Source organism: Sander vitreus, chromosome 3 (genome assembly GCF_031162955.1).
Source record: "Sander vitreus isolate 19-12246 chromosome 3, sanVit1, whole genome shotgun sequence".
Classification (NCBI taxonomy): Eukaryota; Metazoa; Chordata; class Actinopteri; order Perciformes; family Percidae; genus Sander; species Sander vitreus.
The window spans coordinates 24,393,631-24,412,259 of record NC_135857.1 but is presented as its reverse complement, the minus strand read 5'-3'; the positions used below and the strand labels follow the sequence as shown (position 1 = coordinate 24,412,259).

The window sequence follows — 18,629 nt, the reverse complement described above, 5'->3', positions numbered from 1 at the left end:
GTCAGTGCTGCTATCTGATTTGTGTGTGTGTGTGTGTGTGTGTGTGTGTGTGTGTGTGAGTCTCAGCCGGGGGCCTGGTGGCCTATATCTCAGTATTTAATTACTCACATGAAACAGTAGGTAAAATGTCAGCCTGAAATAAGCTGTGCTGAGCACCGATGGAGATCATTTCCCCAAGGAGACGGGCTTGACTCGTTGAAAGAAACTGAGACTTGCAGTTAAATATGACAGGCAGAATATCTAAATAATAAGGTCATAAGCTTGATTTTCAGCCATTCAAAGTGATCCATTTGTTTTTTAAGATTATTTTTTGGGCTTTTCCACCTTTAATTTTTGACAGGACAGCTAGGTGAGAAAGGGGAGAGAAAGAGAGAGGGGGAAGACATGGTCACTTGTCACAGGTCGGATTCGAACCCTGGAACTCCGCGTCAAGGCATAAACCTCCTCTCAGTACATGTGCGCCTGTGCTACCACTGAGCCAACCCGGCCACCAAAGTGATCAAATATGATCACAGTGGATGGTTTGGTTGGTTATCTGAGCTTCCAGTAATTTTACATCTTTACTTCCAAGAATGTTACTCCTGTAACTACACACTTTCTCCACATCTCATACACACATTCTTTCACACCTTCTCTCGTGCTGCAAGACAGGTTTAAAACTGTAGTTCTCTGCCTGGCCAGCAGGTGGCAGTAAGGTTGAATTTTACATTGGGTAAAAACGTTAGCATCTGTAGCTCAGTACCCTCGATTCTTCTCTTCAAATGGGTGCTTGTGTGTGAGGTGAAGCACACCTGAACACAAAACAATGTACACAGTCACAGCAGTCAAAACAAACTCATCACATGTATTTACTGCTAAAGCTTTTAATTAAAAAAACAACATATCAGCTTTATCCTGGTTCAATTAAAAATCTAAATAAAGACATGTCTGTCCACTTAGAAAACAAAAAACACGCATACAGAGACGACTGATATCAGTGCAAAAATCATCTCCGGGGTAAGAAATAGATTTCAAATAAAAGAAAATCATCAAAACAGTAAAGTGCATTTTTGGAGAAAAAGCCCCTCTCGTAGTTTTAGAAACTGTGATCAGGCAGAGAGAGTCAAACACTGAAAAACAAATGCTTCTTAAAAAATGGAAACAGACATGGAGTGCATACAGTATTCACTGGTTCAGTCTTAATTTGGACATTCATATTCCATTACTGTACATACAAACCTGAACTCCAGTTGAAACAACACATCCAGTGGTTTACATGCAAACGTATGTTCGTCATTTAATTCTTACATACTAAACATACATCGGAGGTCACACAAGCTCTCCGGTTTACCTGCTACACATTCATACACATCATGCAGCCGCTCGCGCACATCTGCACAGCTCCAGTCGTGTCCGTTCCAGCCCATTGCACTGAGGTTACATGGTATTGTATAGCACAGTGACAGCTCGCTGCTTTTTCTCAGCAGAGCCTTTGTGAGACAGTCTCGATGAGTGTCCCCTCCCCTGCTGACGCGTTGTAGCGACCGCGCCGCTCCCGCTGCCTTCTGGCTCCTCCCTCTCGCCTGGGTCCTCTTTTGGAAAACGATGAGGGGCAGAGGAGAAGCAAAGGGACAGGGACGACGATGACTCGTCGAGATCCCTGCCGCCACGGGACATTCCTGTCTTCTCAACGCAACCGTTTCGAGCCAACACCTTCTGCTTTTTCCAGGTGTCGTCGGGGTGAGATGTCGACAAAGAGAAAGAGTCCTGGGAGTGCGATGATGTCGTCCTGGTGTGTGGCCTCAGATCTAAGTCGCTGAGGTCAGTGGCTGAGAGCTCCAGACAGTCCAGTTTAGCTAAGGAGGCCGACCTCTTCATGAGAGAAGGAGGGGTGAGGCCCGCCTGGCGGATACGAGCCTCGAGCTCCATGGCTCTGTGCCACACTATCGGCTCCAGAAAACTCTTCCCCTCTTGTCTCTCTCGGAGCCGCTGCCCTACTTCCAGGCCTGGAGGGGTTTGTTCAGAACTTCCCCCTTTACAAGGTCCTGGCTCTGTGTCCATAACTGTGTCTCTCAGGCCCTGAGGCTGCCCCAGTTCATAATCTTCGCTGTCTGGCGTCTCCAGGCAGGCGCCCTCATGGAGGAAAGCCTGCAGCTCTCTTAGTGTCTGCTGAATCCTCTCCAGCTCCTGGCTGCCATGAGCCAGCCTGCTCTCGGCGTCACAGCCGGGACCACAGCCCCCTCGCTCGCCCTTGGGACAGGATTCCAGCCTCACATCTGTGTCTGACTCCTGCACTGTCACCCCATCCAGAGTCATTTGGTGTGAGCAGCCCTGAGGCTGGGTCAGATGTTGCTGGCTTTGGCTGTGGAGCTGGCTCTGTCTTTGGGACTGGGCTGAGGTATCTAGAAAGGAGTCTTCTAACGGACTAGTAGAGGCCAGTGGTGATGTCAGCATATGGCTATCTATGGATGTGGGCACAATGATAGGAATAGCACCAGAGACTTGGCTGATATTTGATTTGGGGGAGCATGAAGGGTCTGGGAGGTGGTCCGTGCCTGAGGAGTTGAGCTCTGTTTGTGACCCTATGTGCTTTTCTCTATCTTTAGACTTAGCAGATCCAGCCGTGATCTCTCCCTGAGTGATCCTTTGTTCTGTGATCCTTTGTTCTGTGCAGTCCTGAGGGAAGCGAAGGGGAGGCTGTTCCGTGCTCAGGGGACACATGGACAGTCTGACAGGAGGGTGTTCAGCGCTGGGGGAGTGCACCGGAGATCGCTGAGACGCAGCCTTCTCCATGTCCTGCCTCAGCTTCTGCTCCAGCTGCTTTGTGGCTCGCCGCACCGAGCCTGCGGGCCAATCGCACGGCAGCATGGAGGGAGACTGCGGGTGGGAAGGTGGAGTTAGAGAGCCGTGCGTGACTTCAGAAGCCTCTGCCTCCATCAGATGTTCTGGTCGGATTAGCTGAGGACTGTGGGAGGATGGAGGGAGCGATGAAGAGGTAGAGGAGGAGGAGGGAGTAGGGAGGCAGGAGGCCGGGTGGCATATGGCTTCAATCTCTGTAACGATATGGCGGACTGATACTCCGTTGTCATGATAAGGGTGATGAGGTCGGTCAGGGCTGGCTTTGTCCACGCTGTCTTCAGACTGTGGAGACACCTGAGAGGCGATAGATAGATAGATAGATAGAGAGATAGAGAAAGAGATATAGAGAGAGAGAGAGAGAGAGAGAGAGAGAGAGAGAGACAGACATGTATCCAGATAATATTAGTCATAGTCTTGTGTTGTTTCTGTATTGTGTGCACATTTGTGACATTTATTGTAAGTCATTTGATAACGTTTTAAACTAGACATAAAACAGCATTGTTTGTACAGCGTGATAGAAAGTAAGAAAGTTAGAGGAGACAAACTTACAGTAAGTGACAAATGTACCTACATTATCTGGACTATTCTCTAATCTTCCAGCGGGTGTCACTATGAGTAATGCAGAGGCTCATTTTATTTTCTACCTTGAAGTCCTTATCGACAAATTCGGGTGCAGTCAGTTCCAGTTATAATTCCAGAACAAGAACTGCTATACACACACACACACACACACACACACACCACACAAACCAGCTATGTGCTGCTTATGTCACAGACTAGTGTGTTGGTAGAACTGTAACTCTAGTGGTGACAGGCAACAGTAAAGTTTGGCTAAAGAAATACCACAATTCAAAAGAAAACATCATATTTAACTCTTTTTGCAGCTGCATGGTTGTGGCCCTCTTGAATTTAATATGCAGTCCAGAATATGAATATAAAATATGATGCTGCTGTGACAGCTGTATAAGCAGAGTGGAGCAACTTTTGCATTGAAAACTGTAATACGCAGACAGATGCTGTTTAGCAAACCCATACAGTCAGATGCAAGAAGAGCACAGCAAAAGATCTTGCTTGCCTCAAGTTATGAGGCTTTCTGCATAAAGTGAGTTATACTAGCAAAGGTAAAATGTTAACAGGAATGAAGCAGAATGATCCTGTACCTGACTAGTCCCATTTCTCTGCTCCTCTTCATCGTTAGCCTCAGTTTCTCTGTTTTCCTCGAGGGACAGAGTTGTCCTTTGTTGTGCCTGCTCAGAAAGTGTCCGGGACGTTTCATCTTGGGCAAGGCCCAGAAACTTTTCCCTGGCGCTGAAGAAGTCGATGCTGGCTGCGCTGTGGATGGACGACCCATCGGCCTCGCTGCGGCCGTCCAAGGCGCTGCCTATCTGTAACTCGCTGGGGTTGTTGTTGTCATCACTGGCAGCAAGGGGAAGAACCAGGGGGAGGGGAGTGATGTTAGCAGGGCTGAGGGGGCTGTGTTTGTCACTCGTTGAATCAGATAATGATTGGTCTGTTATGTCGGAGTCAGTGGATCCCAGAGTGAGAGGAGAGATTTCTTCTGAGCTTCTTCGCTCAGGCAAATTGAGGGACAGTTCCACCGGTTTGTGTTTGGGCACTGAAATGGACAGATGTGTGGGAGGACACCGGTGAGCACGCTGCAGTTCAGGAGTGGGGGGTACGATGTGGAGTGATGGTGGAGGGTGGGGCACAGCAACAGGCACAGTGACAGCCACACTCGATGAATTGTCCAGTCCTTCCTCTGGGACTACAGTGGCTGCTCGGGGTCTGGGGAGGGGAAGCAGGGGAGGGTATCCACAATCTGATCTGACCTCCTCCTGACCTGGTGAGTCACGCACACCGTTGGAGTCAGTGTGGGAGTCAGAGGTGTGTGTGGCATTTGATTTGGCAGAGTCTTCGGGTTCAGCACCAAGCGCTTGCAGCACGGCCGCGCCCAGGAAGTGATGTAAGGAGGGGGAGGAAGTGTTGTTGTTGTGAGAGTTGGAGCGGCCCAGAGAGTGAGACTGAGGTTTACACATCCACTCTGGGCGATCTGATAGGTCACTGTCAGAGTGTGAGCGCCATAGCTTATTATGCCTTTGTTTGCTGTGGAAAACAGTAGAAAAAAACAATAGTTTGTTAGCACCAGAATGCTACCTAAAGAACACGCATGTTCTAAAGACACTTCATCATGAGAGCACACCTGGCCAGCAGAATTCCCTGATACTCCTCCAGCTGTTTCATGAAGGAAGGGTTTGGTTTGGTGACCACCCGTCTCTCTTTAACATAGTCAAAGGCAGTGTCCAAGTCCCAGCCGTACTCCTTCATGGCGTAGGCGATCACTGTGGAGGCGGAACGACTCACACCCATTTTACAGTGAACAAGACACTTAGCACCAGCTTTCCTAAGAGACGCAAAGACAGAAGAGAAGGACATTCGTTGGCTTACAAGATTGAGAAACTAAGGAGAGCTTAATAAGCTTGTTTGTGTGTTTAAGCCTACTTGGCTTTGGTGATGAACTTGTAGGTCTCGTTCCAGTACTCCAGCAAGTTGGTGGCCTCTTCATCGTACACTCTGATGTTGTGGTACTCAAACATCCCGGGGAAGAAGTTGTCTATCTCCCTGGTCACGTTCAGGATGTAGTGCACTCTACAAAAGAGACAGAAAGAGGTTGACTTGATGTCCATTTAATGTCAATAAAACTGTCATCAATATTCATATTTAGTTGTTCAGATGCTGAAAGCGTAGCTAATACTGTCCCACACAGGTCAGACAGAGTTCAATGCGAGTATCAGCGGTCTCGAAACAACTGAAAAAACAATCAGCTGGTCGCTGATGGTGCTTTTAAAATGTATATTTGACTGTGGATTTGATTAACTGGTGAAACAGACCCTGGAGGAAAAAGGCACCCTAAAGTGATGCTGATGAAGACGATGAGGCATTGTTGAAAGCTTACCATAAAGCAAGCAAGCGGATTGTGATTGTTCTGTCAAACATCAATTAAGTTAGCACAACCCAATGACTACAGGTAGATTTAATCCAACGTATGAACCTTTGCAGCGGTAAACAGATTCTCTCATTTCAATGAACTTCAATTAGAAAACATTTAATAACTGTAGATGAAGCATAGTCTCTCCATTTATTAAAACTGTGGTTTGTAGGGTCAGTTACTGACTGCTCTTACCCACTGTTCTGCAGCTCCTCCAGGTTAGAGGCATTCCACTCAGAGCCCTGGAGACATCACAAGTCCAGTCAATATCAACATGTACACAAATATACGTTCAACATTACCTGAGACTGAGTCAAACCTTACAACTGATAGCAAAACAAGCGAGGAGGGAGATTTTGAGCATGGTTCCTGTACATTGTTCATCTTAAATTTTCAAACACAACTGTATGTTACTCAATCGACTGTTCTCTTACTGAACACGAACCATGTGATAAATCATGTAAAATGGGTATAGATCTGCTAACATGGTATTTCTGATCACTGTGGTCAAACAGCAGGATTTGACAAACCAGAGCATTGTCTTGTCTAAACCAAACTCAGTGGCTAAGACCACATGGTTCATAGGTTCTCACCAGATAGACGTGTTCAAAGATTTCAGTGGGGCTGTCCATCTGTCCCAGGATGACTATCATCTCGTTGTCTATGAACTCCTTGAACTCCCTCAGGTTACACACCATCTGCATCTCCAGCTCTGTTCGGATCTGGTACAATGGTAAAAATTGGCATTTGGTAAAGTAAAGCTGCATTTGCAAAATCAAGATGTATGCCACACCTAACTGTAAATGTCACCGCATTCTTCTATGAGACTCTTACCTCCTTACAGGTGACGTTCTCCAGGTCTTTCTGCATCATGATCTCTCTGAGGCGCATCTTGATCAGCCTTTCTGTGCGCTCCCTCTCTGTGGGCCTGCACATACAGACACAAACACCTTTATAAAAAAAACAACATTAACACATTTTCTCTTAGCCTAAAAAAAGAACTTTTTGACACAAAGAATCACCTTCTCATTCACAGCAATGACACTTTCCTTCTGTTCATTGATTCATTTTTACTTTACTCTCAATGAGATTACTTGTTCCGCCAGAGAATTGCCACTTTGTCTGATTCTCAGAAACTGGAGAGGGAACAGAAACTCTGAGAGTATAGCCCATCGGCGATCCACAACAAAGTCCTCGTGGAGTATGCCTGTTGTTGTGCCTGGCTCTGTTTCTAACCACTCTGCTGGGGGACGCATTTAGCCTTCACACTGTTGATACCAACAAGTGGAGACAAAAAGCTCAGTTTGTCTCCTAGATTCTGTTTATTACGTTGTCTAATTTTCTCTTGTTTGGTTTTTAACTGGATCCTCACGGGAACAGTACACAGCAGTGTGGGGCAGCAGTCACAAAGAGGGGCAGTGTGGGGGCCACAGGTGTGTAACTGCAGACTTAAAAGCATCTATCTGTGTTGGAGAACTGGAAACAGTCAGCCTGTTTACCTCAATGCTAAACATCTTACTGGTCCTAAGAGAATGAGTCCACGGGGTTACGGGAAAGAGAACAAAGTCACTCCTGCCAACAAATAGGAGTTAATTACCAGCAGCCACTAAAATTCTAACCTCACAACAAGCCAGGACTTGCCCACAGACAGCTTTAGGGAGGCTGGGATGGTCAGGACAACATGGCAAAAAATACACATGTATGACGACACAAGAAACAGCGCTAATGATTAACTGAAGAATGGAAATTCTAGGTCACTTCCTTGAATCCATGATTAGCCTACGGGAAGGCACACTAATCCCCATTAATCAAACAAACACAAAAACATGCCATCAAACCACTTCCTGCAATCTGAACTTTGCATCTAGTTATACAGAGACATAAACTGCCATGTAAACAAACACTGGCAGGTCATGTGACTTTTGCCGTCACTCTGTGAGGGACAACAAACTGGGACTTTATGCGTTTGGATGTGTGATTGGAGCTCATAAAGTGTGGGTAGCAATCTTACTGATAAGTACACTCAAGTGCAAACAAAGAGAGTGTGTAAAGTATTTCTGTTTTCTGGCAGACAGTAAATATGGGCGTTTGTTGTGTGTCACGTTTTAAGTGGACCTTGATTTCTCTTTCTGTCCCCATGTCTCTCTCCTTTCCATCCAGGGGCATCAGGTGCATGCAGCAGCAGAATATCTTCCTTAATCTTCCTAACACCCCCATCCTCTATCTCCTTCTCTCTGCCTACCACCTGCTTCTGTCCATCTCTCTGTTGGTCTGCCTATTTGTCTGTCTGATTTACATTTTTCCAAGCGTAAATCAAGCCAGCAAAAGCCTCAGCTATTTCGGACACAGGAGGATCTCTGAAGTGTGTGTGTGTGTGTGTGTGTGTGTGTGTGTGTGTGTGTGTGTGTGTGTGTGTGTGTGTGTGTGTGTGTGTGTGTGTGTGTGTGTGTGTGTGTGTGTGTGTGTGTGTGTGTGTGTGTGTGTGTCTGTGTGTGTGTGTGTGTGTGTAAAAGACGCTCCAAATAGGTAGTGAGGCACGTGACTAAGCAGCAGAGAGGGGAATTTCCCTGGTATTAGTAAAGACATAAATCCAGCAGCCTGTGTCATTCCCTGTACTTTCTATGCTCCCTTGTGGATCTCTTGACAACTCTGTCACAAAGATTCAATGTATGTGTGTATCAGCGTGTGTCTATTTGCACACAGTTCAGCGCTTGCTGCCGTGCCCGCATGTGTGCTTTTGTTTTTGTTAGTGCCTCTCTGTGTTGCTTCTGGTTACCCTGAGCAGTTACAGACAGCATGTGACCCCAGCTCCAAAGTCCAGGGCTCTGAAGATAGCCTGCGGTATTCTAGAAGCGGAAGTGTAGCAAGACTGTCTGAATGTAAAAAGAGTTTCGGCAATGCTATGGTAAAGATGTGAGTACTTCCTATTTCTAACAACAAGTAATGGCTATATCTACCTTTTATTTTTAGTAAGGGCTGGGCAATATATCAATATTATATCGACATCGATATATGAGGATAGATATCGTCTTAAATTTTGGATATCGTAATATGAGCACGTCAGGGGCTTAAAGCTTGGGTTTACTTCTACTATATATATACACACACACACACACACACATACACACACACACACACATACAAATATCTATACATACATATATGTGTGTGACCCCAATGAATCCAAACATTTGGATGCACAACATACTTACAATAATTGGTTGGGTTTTGAGTTGAACCTAAAGACAACTGCTTTTTCTCATTAAACAGATTGTAATAGATAATGACTTTACCCACTCCCTTTACAATGTGGAATAAAAGGCACTTTTAAAACGTTGTTGCAACTAGGGCTGGGCAATATATCGATATTATATTGATATCGTGATATGAGACTAGATATCGTCTTAGATTTGGAAAATCGTAATATCGTAAATGGCTTAAGTGTTGTCTTTTCCTGGTTTTAAAGGCTGCATTACAGTAAAGTGATGTCATTTTCTGAACTTACCCACTTACTCATTGTATCAACATTATTGCTGATTATTTATCAAAACTCTCATTTTGTTAATATTTTGTGAAATCACCAATAGTCAACCCTACAATATCGACGCAATATCGACATTGATGTACAGTATTTGGTCAAAAATGCTAATTATTTGGATTAACTTCAACAAGCGTTGAACAAAAGCAACTTTTGGAACAGAATTCAAACAATTTAGTGAATTTTACTTTTTCAGTCACTAAATACTGTTTTATGTTTCTTTTTTAGCATTATATATTATTTAGTTAATGTGTTAACATTTGGAATGAAATGCAGTGTTTGTTGTGGCTATGCATTCAACACAAAGCCTTTGATTAGAACATTTTCAGAGCAGTGCACTTGATAGGATAATAGGGACTGTGCTACTTTATGGCATACAAAATTAAAACTTGTGAAAATGACTCCCTGTCTGGAATGGCCCACAAACAAAACAATATTCCAGATAGTCCATCATTGTGAACTGTGGATTTGGGTAATGTGTGTGTGTGTATTTATGTGGTCTCTACTCACAAGTCTGTGAAGAGAACGGGTGAATTGGCACGGTGCGACTCGACGTCTTGCATGGCGTTCCACTCATTGACGCAGAACTGGTTAGAGGCGACCCTGCTCTGGTAGTAGCTGACCCAGGTCAGGAACAGGCTGCCCGGGTAGTAGTTATGACAGCGGGCCACCTCGCACGCTTTGTGGAGCGACTGGAGGGCTGACCTTAGGCAGACAGTGAGAAGAAGAGGATTTACACTTGAAAGGCTGTCTCGAGGGATGAAAAAGACAAAACCTTCTACAGAGCGAAATTTAGACTGACTCTGTGTTCTTTCAATGACTTACAAGAGTAAAATCACTTAAATCAGGAGAGACTATAACAATGGGCAAATGAATAAAGATGAGGCAAGGTAGGAAAGGTAAGAAAGTGAAATTTGAAAGAAAATGAAGAATGAATAATAACACATGAGAAATATAATAAGGGAGATGGGTTGAATAATTAGTGACAGATACGAGGGAACAAGAGAGGTGAGAAGAGAACAGAAAGATTGCAACGATGAAGCGATATAACAGAGATGTAACTGCAGATAAATTAAAGTATCAGGAGATATTCAAGGGAGAGGGAGGTCAGACGAAGAGCAAAATAAACAAAGAGACAAGGAAATGAAGACAAGTACGGAAATGAAGAGCCAACACTGGCGAGTGAGACAGGGAAAGATAATGAAGAGACTGAAAGGCAGAGAGATAATGGAAAAAAAGTAAGAGGAGAGGCAAGATAAGAAACAGTGACAAAAATAAAAGGCTGGAGGTCAAAGTCAAAGGAGGGGACAATGGATACAGTCTTTTTAAGCCTGCAACCTGAATCTTAATGCAACATCACATTGCTGTCGTTTGTTGAAAAAAAAATAAAGGTTGCTTACCACATGGCCTGTACAGAAACTGGCTTGAAAACATGAACCCTGTTCACCGTCGACACACTGAAACCACTGTGACGATAGATATATAGATAGATAGATAGAGAGATAGAGATAGAGAGAGATAGATAGATAGAGAGAGAGCGAGAGCGATAGAGGGGGAGAGAGAGAGAGAGAGAGAGAGAGAGAAGACATTTGATTCCCAATAATAGTTTATAGCTATCTTACAACACCAACACTTTACAGTAAAATGACTAAATAGGAGTCATCAGAGCAGTCAGCCAATTGCACCAGGGAGCAATAAGAGGAAGCAGGTAGGTGTGGTGTCTCACCCGTCTCCATCCAAGTGGATCAAAGTGTCACTCCACAGAGGTAGAACCAGACCCACGGAACAGCAGCTGGTAAGAAGATCAACACGTTAAACAATAGTACAACAAAACAAGACAGACAGGCTTGACATAATACAGGGATGTGTCCAGGATATCATTTAAAAGCAAAACAAAACAGGAAGTCAGAGTTAAGCATGCTTAGTTTAGCCTTCACTTTAAAAAAAACATTTTGATTTGATTTCTGCCAGATGAGTGTACCATTGTGGTACTGACCTATCAGAGGAGACAAAGTCCATGCCTAGCACGATGCTCTCCTCCGTGTCCTGTCTACCATTGGTGGAGACCACCACCATGTAGCGGGTTACCTGAGGGAAGGCGCTCTCCAGACGCACAGCCTGTGAGTAAAGAGGAGACATGAAGGAAGAGGGGGGGGGGAGAAATGAGCAAAGTGAAGAGAGACAGAACATCAATTATTGGAAAAGCCCTTTATCAAAGAAGTTGCAGGGAGTTTAGAGACACAGCAAGAATGTGTATTACTCCAAATACTTTAAGTACATTATGTTTTATGTAAGTATATTTGTTGGTGCAAATCGAAGAGTTAAGACAGTTTTTTCCCCCAACAATTTTCAGTTCTTTATGTTTGCTAACAAAGAACAGCAACTGGCCCCTCCGTCTGGAGTATAATCTCTACAAAACATACACACAGATACACACCACCATTCCACACTAGAGCTGCAGCGGTTGGTCCATACATTCATTGATGATTGACAGAAAATGTATCAGTATTCGCTGTTTTGATAATCAACTGTTTAAGACATTTTTGAAGAAAAATTGCCACACATTCACTTTGAGGATTTGATGGTTTCTTTGCCATTTATGATTGTAAATTCTATTATTTTTGGGTTATGGGCTGTTGGTTGAATAAAACAAGGAATCTAAATACATCTCCTTGGGCTGTGGGAAATTATATTAAACAATTTTCACTATTTTCTGACATTTCATAAACAAAATAATTTATCAATTAATCAAGAAAATAATTACCAGATTATTCCATAATGAAAATAATCTCTGCATCAATCGTCATCAGCATTGTAAACATATACAGCCGCCTGGGAAGTGTATCTCCCTGATCACAATGCCACCCTGCTACTGTGTGTGTGTGTGTGTGTGTGTGTGTGTGTGTGTGTGTGTGTGTGTGTGTGTGTGGGCATGTGCGTGCGTGCGTGTGTGTTACTTACCAGTCGGATGGTATCCTCCGGCCGTAGCACAGTGAACATGGTCTGAAGATGTTTCTGGAGGTCACCTGGATAGAAAGGATTTTAACATCTTCATTTAGTTTCAGTTCCTTATGGACAACACTTGCATTCTTAGCATTTAAAGCTTGACATACTGTCACACCTAAGATAATGCATCATTTACCCTGTAGCAAATTTCTAGTCCATTTACACTGGAGTCTTTTTCAGTTTGGCCTACATTCAACCTGATCTCTGAATACATCTGAGGAAAAAAAGCTTGTTATTTCTGAAACAAAATTTCTGGTGCTTTTTATAGTGATCAGCTATTTCCCAAAAGGTCCAATTACAAAGACTGTCTTGATCCACAGACAGCAGCAGATTCTACTATTCTTGTTTCCGAAATGTTCAAACTATTTGAAGTGTGGATTCTTTGACAAACATTTCCTCAAACAATCTGGCCATCACATTGCATGCAGCAGTGAACTGACTGCACTGAACTCATCTGCCTTGTTGTGAAACAGCTTCAGTTAAGTTAACACCAGCTGTTACTGAAGATGCTGTAGAGGAATGTCCATTTGAAAACATACTGTGCTATTTAATCCCAAATTCTTCTGTGGAGTTCATTTCTGAGGCTACGCTAAGTCAGCACTGGGAGAAGTTGCAGCTGTCATTTGTGTGTACACGTCTTTACCTGTGTGCTTGTTCCTGCGCTGGCTGATGCGAGGTGCAGAGTTAGGTGTGGGACTATTTCCTCGGGGAAGGAACAGGGCTGCACCTTTTACGGTGAGGAAACTCTCACTGATACTGGAAGGGAAGAGAACAATAAAAGGCATGAATAGAAGCCTCAAACGCAGGGACTCCTTCCAAGTTATATCATCATATTTTGGTCTTTGGACTTTATGTAATTTGTTATCACTTTCTTGCACATGCTGACCCCAACTTCTCCTATTAAGCACAAGATGGGGACAGGGAACAGATGAGTGTTGTCATGGGCTTATGTCAGTGTCACAATGATCCACTATGCTGGCCTACAGGCTTCCCAAATCAGAGCTGACAGACCAATTCAAGCAAAACAAGATCCAAGCCCCAGTTTGAACTCAGAACACAATGTTCTTTGCTCTTCCACACAGCTGGATTACACACACAGACTTACTCATACTAGCAGCTGCCAGTAGGGAGGGATTGTGAGGAGACCCGAGGTCCGAGAGGGAAGACGGAGCGAGTCCCCTCCTCCACAATGTTTGAGAGGAGATAAGAGCTGGCCAGCACACAGCGCTCCACACCAAAGCAGGTTGTATCAAACGGGGTTCTGTTCCTCTCTGGAACACTTAATCTTATTAGCAAAGAGGAAGAGGACACATAACAAACTGATGGCAGTGTTTAAACTGCATGTGTGAAAGACTGAGAGTCTCACAGTAACCTAAGTCACACAAGATACCAATAAAACAGGTTGGAAGAGCTTCTTCTGCAGCCACTTATGACCATGTGAAATGACAGCGATGGGACCAGTAAACCATAACCTTAATGATGCTAAGCAAGAGATCTGCCACTTAGATAGCTGGCATCTGTATAATACAGTGGATGCAGAGAGCAGATTAAGCACCACTGCCAGAGAAAACTATGCCAAATGTTTAATCAGGATTTGAAGTAGCACTTGCAGACCAATGAGAAATCCAACATTATAACAAAAACACATTGTGTGCACTGGCTCTGCAGGTTTTGCCAAAATTGAGACCACAAGTTAAGCTGGCAAGAATTTAGCCTATCTAAGAACAGGAACATGTGCAACCTCAATCTTGACAGCCAGCCAAATGTGGGTCTTAAAGTTAACAGATTTCTAGAGAACCCTTTTTCACATTCAATATTTGTTACACAAAACATTAGCAAAAAGAAGTTAATGATTTTTCTAAGTAGCCAAATATAGTAAATAGCAGTGGAAGTTTAAGCTCACTGCAGTTTGTCCACAATAATGGAACAAATACTGTGGATTTAAGTGTTACTAGAAAAAACACTGATCCAGGGAGTTGGCTGACTTGTTCTGCTAAACTTGAAAAGAGTGGTTTCGTGGCCTCCGGGGCCAGAAACTAAGGAAACTGACAACTACACATGCAACCAGTGAAGATCACTGGGAACACTCCAAGGGAGGTTATGACACACAAGCCACATATTTGTTTTGAAATTGCACAAACAATTGATTGATATGCTTAATTCGACCGTTAACCACTGTGTTGTATATCTATTTTGCCTTTGGCAGCAGGCTGCAAGAGTTCATCAGGTTCTAGAGTTCTTTAGTTTCACACTGTCTGCAGTCTGCCATTTAGGCTTCCTGTCATGCCATTTTTCTCTGTAACTTTATCTCTCCATCCTTCCATCAATCCAACTGTCCTTCCTGAGTTTTGCTGAGACCATGGATGTACAGGATCAGGAGACACAGACAGAGACGGAGAGAAAAAACAAACCTGCTGCTTTGTGCTGAGCTTATTTCCCATGACCCACCCACCCTTGACCCAGCTGTTTCCTCTCACTACCCTCTGTCACTTCCTCATTTCTGCATTTCTCACAACTTCGTCCTACTTTTTATTTCCGTCACTCTCCTCAATTCCTGCTGTATCATGTCCAACTGGGCACACTCACACTCACACACACCCACGTACTGTACTTGGCATTGACCATGTATAGCAGTGCTACTATACAATGTAATCTGTAATATAACACTTGTACTCTCCCTCAAAATCACACATGTGTGATGCACATGCACTTTTACTCCTGGACACAGACACATTGAGAAAGTGGAATCTAAGCCTGGTTGTTGGAGGGGGGGGGGGGGGGGGCTGTGAATGACTTGCAACTACAGTTTCTAAAAATACTGTAGTCCTTTAAAAGTCCCACCTATTGATAGACTGCATTCAGAAGATCACAACTTACTGTACATGGTTCAGTAAGTTCTGCAGAGGTTTAACACTGAAGCCTGCATGTGCTCTGATTATAGGGACTGGTCTACTTGTACAGACACACATAAAAGGTTTGGCTAAGCAGAGACAAAACATACACACAGATACACACCACCATTCCACACTAGAGCTGCAGCGGTTGGTCCATAAATTCAGTGATGATTGACAGAAAATATATCAGTATTCGCTGTTTTGATAATCAACTGTTTAAGAATTTTTTTAAGAAAAATTGCCACACATTCACTTTGAGGATTTGATGGTTTCTTTGCCATTTATGATTGTAAATTCTATTATTTTTGGGTTATGGGCTAAGGAATCTAAATACATCTCCTTGGGCTGTGGGAAATTATATTAAACAATTTTCACTATTTTCTGACATTTCATAAACAAAATAATTTATCAATTAATCAAGAAAATAATTACCAGATTATTCCATAATGAAAATAATCTCTGCATCAATCATCATCAGCATTGTAAACATATACAGCCGCCTGGGAAGTGATTCAAACTGATCAATTTGTAATGCTGTAATGAACCATCAACACTAGTCTGTTAGCATGTACCCATATGAACCACATTATGTGTATGTTAAGCTTATTTTTATGTTCCAACAAGAAAGCCAGACAAGCTGATTTAAGGGCAACATACACAGAAGGATAACGTAAATGGGGAAATAAACATAGGGCAATAAGTTTCAACTAAATTTGACTTCACAAAGTATGTGAATGAGGAATGGGCAGTGAAGGGTGGAAGATAAAGAGAGATGACCCAGTCATAGTGTGTAGCAGAGAGTGGGGTGGGTCATCTTTTGGCATTCAGCCATGCCGGGCTTTGGGCAGAAGTAAAGCAGTAGGTACTTGTTAGGGCAACAGTAACTGACACAATCATCACTATGTAAGGACCTCTCCACATAGTGGGCAGATAACTGGGTGACCCCCCCCCACCCCAATACCCATATTAGTCACTCTCAGGATGAGAGTGGGATAAATATAGGGCCTGGCTCTATGGAGGGCAGGACCCACTAAGGCCTTATGAGTTCGCAGCAGAGACAGATACAGCCCATGGGAAAGACAGGGAGTTAGCTGGTGTGCGTACGTGTCTACATGTCCACAGGTACATGTTAGGCCCTGTTGCTTGGAGGCAAGGCCATGGAAATGTCTCACAAGCAGAAGAGTGACAGATGGATGAGAAGAGAGAAAAGTAAAGTTCATGGGGCGTAATGAAGTAGAGGCTTAAAACTCATAACCACAACATCCTCAATTCAAGTCTGGCCACAGGCCTCTGTTGCGCGTCTTCTCACTCTCCACCGTTACACAATTATGGCAATTTTGCCCTAGAAATAAGTTCAAGCCCTATTACACTTGCACAGCATATTATTGGGCCAGGCATTAGACACGAGAAGGTGTCAGATGGGGGCAGCCAGAGCAGAAGAGGGTCAGGGTTGATAAAGAGAAAGGAATACCAGGTCATACTGAACATAGACTTCCATCAACTGGCACTGACGCCAGTAAACATATTGCCCAGACCCATTGTCTTCTGGATGTGTGTGAGTGAGGACCACAAGTTTCGCTACAGTTTCTTTGTTAGTCCAGTCCATGGTCCAAGCACCAGCCACCTTAGTGAACTAAACATACCTGACCCAGGCATGCAGTGCTATTCTGAGAGGATTCAGATTACATTTCAATTTACAGTTTAAAAAAACAGTACTGAAGAAGCTCAGTAAAATATAATTGTATGCTGGTCGAATTAGGCCATATGCCTAAATAAGGGTTCTATTCCCACTTTAATAGCTTGGGGCTAAAAAAAAAAAAGGAATAATTGTACTTTATAACGTGGACCTTCCTTGACCTGGACGTGGACCTGAATCCATTAACAAACACTATCAGACGCCTGGCAATGAATAGCACTAGTGTGATACACTAGGTAGCTACACAGCTGGTTTGATCTCGTGCCATTTACTGAAGCTAATTGCGCAAACTTAAACCAAGTTATGTAGGTTATTTGATTTTAGATGCATCTCACGCACACAGACAGGCAGCCAAACACACACACACGCTTTAGTTTGTCACATTTTGGTCTTATCTGTTTTCTTTGGAAAACACGTATAGCGGAAGAGATGGGTTTACCGGTATTTTTAAAATTGGTGGGATAACAATGGTGTTTTAAATGCCATTTAGCCACAGGTAACACTTAAGTACACGGATGGCCTCAAGGCTTTTAATTACTCATTTAAACCCTGGTTAAACATTATGACACATACAGGCGTTCACACTATAAATAAACAGACATATGTACATAAACATTAAACATGCCAACACACATGTACACACACTAGGCGCTATGAATCAAAGGATGCCAAAAAACCTGCCTTGTGATGAGGGTCCTTTTCCACCCTGAGCAATACAAGGGAGTGGCAATAAAAACAATCAACAGGCATCATGCAATGTGGCCAACAAAACCAGGAAGTCAGAAGATTCCCACATCTGCTGCTATTTACTAGACACATATGCCTGCCAGTACACACTGTGTCTTGCAGTAACATATTTCCATAAACCTTCATTATGCAGCTGTAAAACAGCTGAAAAACAATGCAATCAAAAGGCAAGCTGTCCTTGACTTTCCTGAAAACCGCCACAGGCATATTCTCATGCAGGGCACAACCAATTACTGACTACACAAAAATGTTACAAAACACAGACACTGGAACTAATAAATTTTGTGGAAAATTGGGTACTGTTGATTTCATCATCTTTTAATCCAGTTGCAGTAATTTCTACATTGATTTTCCCCAAATTTGCTAAGCTTATCTGAGCCAGCTCCACATGAGTTTGGAAACACTGGAACACGCTAGCCTTTGATCTGTCCTGAAGGGCAAACTTGTCTTCACCGCATTTACAAGTCTAGAGTCTAAGAAACATTAGCTTATGGAGGAGTCAGAGACATTATCTTTAGGCCTAATTGTTGGTTTAATGGTTGTTTTGTCTTTCAAATGTTTATTTAAAACTTCATACAAAAAACTTAATAACAACTATCATTATCACACCATGTACTCACAATTTTAAACAGGCAATATCCCAGCCTTGGACAAACAAAAAGGCAAAAAAGCCCCACAAAAATCTTTGTATGGCGGTCATGTGATGTATGCATGTCTCAATAAATAAATTGAAATGTGTTATCCTACCTGTGAAACAGGTATGATGAGTCACACTACCGGCAGATTCATTATGTTTTAGTAACGTCAAAAAGCAGCAGTAAGATGAGTAAGGAAATAATTAAACAATGTTGCAAAACTATTTACACATACTGAGCTCACTCACAGTGTTGCAATGGTAAAAGTTTGACAAATTATTACTATCTC

General features: G+C 43.3%; 1 protein-coding gene across 3 annotated transcripts in view; it reads right to left on the bottom strand.

Moving 5' to 3' along the window:
- Positions 1-986: 986 nt before the first annotated feature.
- Positions 987-18,629, bottom strand: part of ssh2a (slingshot protein phosphatase 2a) — a 30,656-nt gene continuing 13,013 nt past the window's right edge. For 2 of the 3 annotated variants that reach the window (XM_078246641.1, XM_078246640.1), the window contains 13 exons: positions 13,012-13,124; positions 12,324-12,388; positions 11,359-11,480; positions 11,089-11,154; positions 10,763-10,828; positions 9,873-10,067; positions 6,659-6,752; positions 6,418-6,546; positions 6,020-6,066; positions 5,338-5,484; positions 5,039-5,239; positions 3,999-4,941; positions 987-3,132 (listed from right to left, as the gene is read on the bottom strand). In XM_078246641.1, the coding sequence (XP_078102767.1) occupies positions 1,417-3,132; positions 3,999-4,941; positions 5,039-5,239; positions 5,338-5,484; positions 6,020-6,066; positions 6,418-6,546; positions 6,659-6,752; positions 9,873-10,067; positions 10,763-10,828; positions 11,089-11,154; positions 11,359-11,480; positions 12,324-12,388; positions 13,012-13,124 (3,904 nt within the window). In that variant the 3' untranslated portion in view covers positions 987-1,416. Of the gene's footprint in view, positions 3,133-3,998; positions 4,942-5,038; positions 5,240-5,337; positions 5,485-6,019; positions 6,067-6,417; positions 6,547-6,658; positions 6,753-9,872; positions 10,068-10,762; positions 10,829-11,088; positions 11,155-11,358; positions 11,481-12,323; positions 12,389-13,011; positions 13,125-13,473; positions 13,602-18,629 lie in introns of those variants that run through there. The other variant, XM_078246642.1, reaches the window with a different exon arrangement.